Source organism: Varanus komodoensis, unplaced genomic scaffold (assembly GCF_004798865.1).
Source record: "Varanus komodoensis strain SLA01 unplaced genomic scaffold, ASM479886v1 scaffold17, whole genome shotgun sequence".
Taxonomy (NCBI): Eukaryota; Metazoa; Chordata; class Lepidosauria; order Squamata; family Varanidae; genus Varanus; species Varanus komodoensis.
In genome coordinates this window covers 21,782,729-21,788,903 of record NW_025335505.1, presented here as the reverse complement: position 1 = coordinate 21,788,903, position 6,175 = coordinate 21,782,729, and the positions used below count along the sequence as shown (strand labels likewise).

The 6,175-nt window shown below is 41.2% G+C and overlaps 1 protein-coding gene across 1 annotated transcript in view; it reads right to left on the bottom strand.

The window, feature by feature from the left end:
* The window catches only part of DCDC2 (doublecortin domain containing 2), a 56,360-nt gene that overhangs the window by 31,624 nt on the left and 18,561 nt on the right, over positions 1 to 6,175 (bottom strand). Inside the window, exons 5-6 of the mRNA XM_044426568.1 lie at positions 2,424 to 2,500; positions 2,207 to 2,338 (exon numbers count right to left, since the gene is read on the bottom strand). Of these exons, the coding sequence (XP_044282503.1) occupies positions 2,207 to 2,338; positions 2,424 to 2,500 (209 nt within the window). The remainder of the gene's footprint in view (positions 1 to 2,206; positions 2,339 to 2,423; positions 2,501 to 6,175) is intronic.

The window sequence follows — 6,175 nt, the reverse complement described above, 5'->3', positions numbered from 1 at the left end:
GTTGATCTCCTCTAGGACTGACTGGTTTGATCGCCTTGCTGTCCAAGGGACTCACAGGAGTCTCCTCCAGCACCACAATTCAAAGGCCTCAATCCTTTGGCGCTCAGCCTTCCTTATGGTCCAGCTTTCACAGCCATACATTGCAACTGGAAAACCATAGCCTTGACTTTATGCACTTTTGTTGGCAGGGTGATATCTCTGCTTTTTAGTATGTTGTCTAGATTTGCCATAGCTTTCCTCTCCAGGAGTAAGAGTCTTTTAATTTCTTTGCTGCAGTCCCCATCTGAGGTGATCTTGGAGCCCAGGAAAATAAAATCTGTCACTACCTCCATTTCTTCCCCATCTATTTGCCAGGAAGTGAGAGGACCGGATGCCATGATCTTAGTTTTCTTAATGTTGAGTTTCAGGCCAACTTTTGCACTCTCCTCCTTCACCCGCATCAAGAGGCTCTTTAGTTCCTCTTCACTTTCTGCCATGACAGTGGTATCATCTGCATATCTGAGGTTGTTGACATTTCTTCCAGCAATCTTAATTCCAACTGGAGATTCATCTAGCCCTGCCTTTCTCATGATGTGCTCTGCATATAAGTTAAATAGGCAGGGCGACAGTATACAGCCTTGCCGAACTCCTTTCTCAATTTTGAACCAATCAGTGGTTCCGTACCCAGTTCTCACTGTTGGTTCTTGATGCGCATATAGGTTTCTCAAGAGACATATAAGATGGTCAGGTACTCCCGTCTCTTTAAGAACTTGCCACAATTTGTTGTGATCCACACAATCAAAGGCTTTAGCATAGTCAATGAAGCAGATGTTTTTCTGGAACTCCCTAGCTTTCTCCATGATCCAGCGTATGTTGGCAATTTGATCTCTAGTTCCTCTCCCTCTTAGAAATCCTGCCTCTACCTCTGATAGTTCTCGGTCCACATACTGCTGGAGCCTAGCTTGTACGATTTTGAGCGTAACTTTGTTAGCATGTGAAATGAGTGCAATGGTGCAGTCGTTTGAACATTCTTTGGCATTGCCCTTCTTTGGGATGGGAATGTAAACTGAACTTTTCCAATCCTGCGGCCACTGTTGAGTTTTCCAAATTTGCTGGCATATTGAGTGTAGCACTTTTACTGCATCAACTTTTAAGATTTTGAATAGCTCAGCTGGACTACTGTCACCTCCACTAGCTTTGTTGTTGCTCAGACTTCCTAAGGCCCATTTGACTTCACATTCCAGGTGGTGGGAGCAAAGGATGTCCTTGTAGCAAAAGGAATTCACAAGTAAATTGCTGGAGGATGTGTGTGACTTAATTCAAAACAGTTTGAGCAGAAACTCTTTTAGCTGAAGGGAGAAGACCATCTAGACATTCAAGAATGGGCTCCTCTGCTTACAGTGTTCTCTGATTTTTTTCTACCGAGAAGCCTTAAGCCATGTGTGTACTTTATCTAGCAATTTGTGAGGTGCTTCCCCATCCCCTGAATGCATGATGAGGAGGACAATGGATATCAGATCAGTGATAGATACTCATCATGCACAGTACTATAGGAACACTAATGGGATCAAGAGAGATTGCACATCCCCAAATTTGGAATATTCCATCAATACCTTCACAAGACAGAGTCCATACTGAATTAAAAGTTCTTTTCAAAATGGAAGATAGGCAGTTATAGCAAAGAAATGTTTGACTTGTGCGAGGGTTCAGACTGTGATAGCCACCTTCTGAGTGCAACCTCTTCTTTACTCTTCCAAACCTTCACCATGGATCTATTATGGGTCTCTAGTCTGTTAGGATCTCTGCCTAAAGACCAGAAACTTTCTTAATGTAGGATTTCCCTGCCTGCTCATTTTACAATACTCTATCCACCAAATCATATATAGTACACACAGCACCAGTTGTAATGCTGCATCAAAAAAACTCCAGAACATTTAAGGACTTTGAGGTCTGCCTATGTGGAGAACTATATGCCAAATTTTATCAGCTAGCAAAGTGGTATGCAAAGAATACCACTTTCAGGTGCCACTGCTGAGCATCAAGTAAGCACACAGGGAAAGTTCATGTCCTTGCTGACAGATCCCACCATATACTAAAAGGGGTGGAGGTCAAGTAGATCATGTGCAACATGGGGATGCTTTTGCCACTAAAGCCTCTTGGTCCCACTTTCTTTGGAATAAACTGCAAACTAGCATGGTGCTACCTGCACTGTGCAACTTTATCTTACCTGTGTACAGCTCCACTTCTGAGTGTAACCTTTTCAGTAACCATTTCAAGAACATGATCCCACTGATTTAGTGTCTTTCTTGGGATGAAAAGACGCACTGCTGGGCTGACTAGGTCGCCGTTAGCAAACAGGCTAAAAAGATGACAGAAAGTTATGAGCAGCTGCGGGTTCTGCAAAACCATGCTAGTCAAACTGCCTGTTGGAAAATGCTACTTACAAAATGGTGCAAGGCTCCTGAAGCGGCTTTCGAAATCGTGCAGACACGTTGATTCTACTGCGGGCAACTGGTTTCACCTAAAGGCCAACAAAAATTCATGGATCTATTCCACATTAACTTGTCTTTAAGAGAATGTCTGGTGGGTTTTTTCCTTTCTCAGGGCTATTTTTTCTACCTGTGCCTTAAGAGAATTTGCACCTCCATCACCTTAGAGTATTGCATACCACTCTTCACTTGGACTTGTCCTATACGTGTTTTCACTGAATTTGGTTTTGGATTCTCATCAAGCCAATTGCTTTTTCTCATCAGTGTGACTGTGACCTTCTATGACTGACCTGAACTTCAGAAGCTAATTAGTGCCCTAACTAATTTGCTAGTGGATGTTGCCAAGTTGCAGGCGTGTTGGCCTCCCAGTGTTGGCACTTTCTAACTTCTTAGCTGTTTCTCACAGCTCATGTCCAGTGGTTTGGAAAACACTATATATCTAATTTATACTTCAGTCAAATACCAGCAAACCCTAAAAGGCCATATTTATTTTAATAACATCCTTAATAACTAGCAAGTGTAAAAGCCTTGTGTTTTCATGCTCCTTCCCTCCACTGAAGGATGATGCAAGATTTCCTGAATTAATTTAATAGATGGCTGTTATGTTCAAAGTAGCAAGATGTTGTTATCAAATTTAGAACAAACCAGGATTTGAAATCATCATCAAACTATGATTCCAGATTTGGTTTTGTTCCATACATGTTCCCACTTTTGATGTAACAAGAAACTATGATTAATTATGATTAACTGAAGACAAATTTCAATCACAGACAGCAGAGTATAGAGGATCCTTCTTAATCTACAGACAACGACAGAGAATGCAGGAACAATGACATTATAGCCCTTAGAACAGGGCTAGTAATCAATTTTCCTTATAAAATCTTCATGTTTGGGTTGAGACTTTGCCTGGGCAATGGTGGTCATTAGTGGCTTAATCTACACATACCCCACTCTGACTCTTGGCTTCCCATTTCTGGTCTATTACACCTGACTCCCACTTGATGGCTGTCTGTGGCTTGGCTCTGACATTAAGGCACAACACCAAAAATCCTTGAAAATATACATCAGAAGGCTGGTAGGAAGCAGAACACATCTAGTTCAAAGAGTAACACCACTGAACAGGGGCATTAGAGGATCTAGCTATAAAGGGATCAGTCCCATAGTCTGTTTTCAGATCAAAAGAGCAGAACAATACAACAGTGTCCAAAGTTCCCTCTGTCTGATCCCACAAGAAGCAAGAAACACCATGAGAGTAGAACTAACTTTTTTTGTTTGGGAAGAAGAGAGAGGGATCCACTTTAGGACCAACTTCTTAGCATTAAGCTGTATTGCCCCAATAGCTCATATTCTAACTTCACATGTGCCATTTGTTAATGACTTCTGCAATGCTCCTTTTTGCATTACAAAACTAGCCTAGCTGGCCAGTTTTAACACAGTAAAGGCTGTACCTAGAAGCCTCTTGTCCTGATCTGCTTGGAGGCAGACTGGGTGGAAACGTCTAAATATCTGCCTTTGTAATTACAGTTCCATTCAATAAGGGAGTACTTAGTTCCATAACTCTTTGATCACCAGTGGGGCAGTTGAAACTTCCTTGATCATCTAGCTGAACACGTACACTATTGCCAGTCAAAAATATTATGATGCAGCAATGAGTGTTCTATACATACAAGCTGTAATCAGGCCAGTAACATCCCCTTTTCCCATGCTCCGTGGAACTGGAAAGCGCAGCTGGTCTACACAGTGCCTGCAGACCTGACTGATATCCACCTTTGCTGTGGACTTCCAGGAAGAAAAATGGGAAAGCCCACAGTGTCAGCACTTCCACACATGTGTTTTACAAGGTTCGGTTGTGCTGCAAATGCACTTCTGAGCCTTTCAAAACCTCCATGTCCTTGTACTTCCTCTCATGCAGGTAATCAATATCTGCTGCTAAGAAAGACTTGAACCACATTTGTCTCAATAAAATTTTCAGTAACCAGACTAGACCATTAATAAGAATCATGCATATTGCCAGACTGAAATTACATCTTTTTCTATATGCTTCTTTATGCACATGTACCTTCAAAGGATGGCTGCCGGCTGTACTGCTAACCATAAAGAACAAACCACTGAGGAGAGTCCTCAGACTACACAATTAATTTGTTTCTATAAGTTCATAAACTTTTTAACCTATCACAAAAGCATACCAGGCAACAAAGCACAGACCATGTTCTAGACCCAGGTTTGGAAACTTGTGCCTGTCTGGATGTTGTGACCAAAACTCACAGTAAGTCTAGCCAAAGGGAAGAATAGTTGCAAGCCAAAACAAATGGAGGGTCACAAGTTGCTCACCCACCGCTCCACCCCCTTATGGGATTAAGGCATCCAGAAAACCATGGGCTGGTGGATCATATACCATTTAAAGAACTGTGTGGCACCCAATATAAATATGGCAGAGATCAGTCTTTTAGATGAATCTCTAATAAAGAGTCATTAGTACTTCAATCTGTTTTGAACTCTGCAAAACAATACAAGCAAGTCTAAAATAAGCTGATCATTTGGGACCGTATGGTGTGACTGAGGCATTTGAGAATAATTGCAAAGCGATGCTAATTTGTAAGGTATTACAATGTATGACACCTCTTCCTACAGATTCCCCTGCCCTACAAACACAACTAAACAAGGTCTTGACAGCAAACCTGCCACATGAAATAATGCTAAGATTTAAGGCTCATCGCAGTCCTAAAAGTAATTCACTGAAAATGTGTAATGGAGTATGATCAACTCCAAGCTACATCCATGCATGTATATACTTAATTTAAAAAACAAAACTGCAGGTTTAAGGCCAGTGTTAGGGCTACCTCATTTTTGTTCCAGCTTCACAAAACCAGAAAAAACGAGAGTTAATGTACTAACAGAATTGCCTTCTGATCAGTAATGCTCAAATGTCACAAATTGTGACATTGTCACTACAATGTTATTAATTATGCTCACTTATAGGTCACTATTCATGAACCTGCACTTTTGTCTGGATTTTTTTGGAATGCTTTGGGCCACCAAAGATGTCACATATTGTTCTAGAGCAGTGCTGATTTATGAAGCATCTGACCCTTACAGGATCACCAAAGCAATCTTCCTGTGAGTTGAACCAAGTCTGTTTGTTGCTCAAACGCAAGCACAATTTGAGACATTGCACAACACCATTACTGATCACAGGGAGTAACTGTTTAAACATCAGACTTTGCTTCTAGCTTCCTGGTTACGTGGATCTATTGCTAGCAAGAGACAGTCTTAACTCTAGCCTTAAACCAAGCAGATCCTTTATCGCTGAATTTCCCTGTTTTTTAAAATTATATCAGTGTTCTGAAAAAACAAACATATAAAGCAAAACACAAACAAGTGATTGAGTGGATTTGTACAAATTAATAGATATGACTCTTTATGTTCAGAATAGCTTTCTTCTGAGTAAGTTTGCCCAGAATTCCAGCACAGCTTTTGCCTTCCTCAATTTATGAGTGATCCTTCAACCGGCAAGGACGATCCTTCAGCTTTGAAAATCACTTCACTCTTATCTCTCTTGACAGTTCCCTGTTAATCCTCATCCACTGTCAGAATGCTAACAGTGACAGTGAAATTCCTCTAAAAACATTAGTGTACTGGCATCACCATAGCTTCAGAGTGAATCTAAGCATGCCTGGTGTAACTTTACCAGCAGTTGCTAACATAGG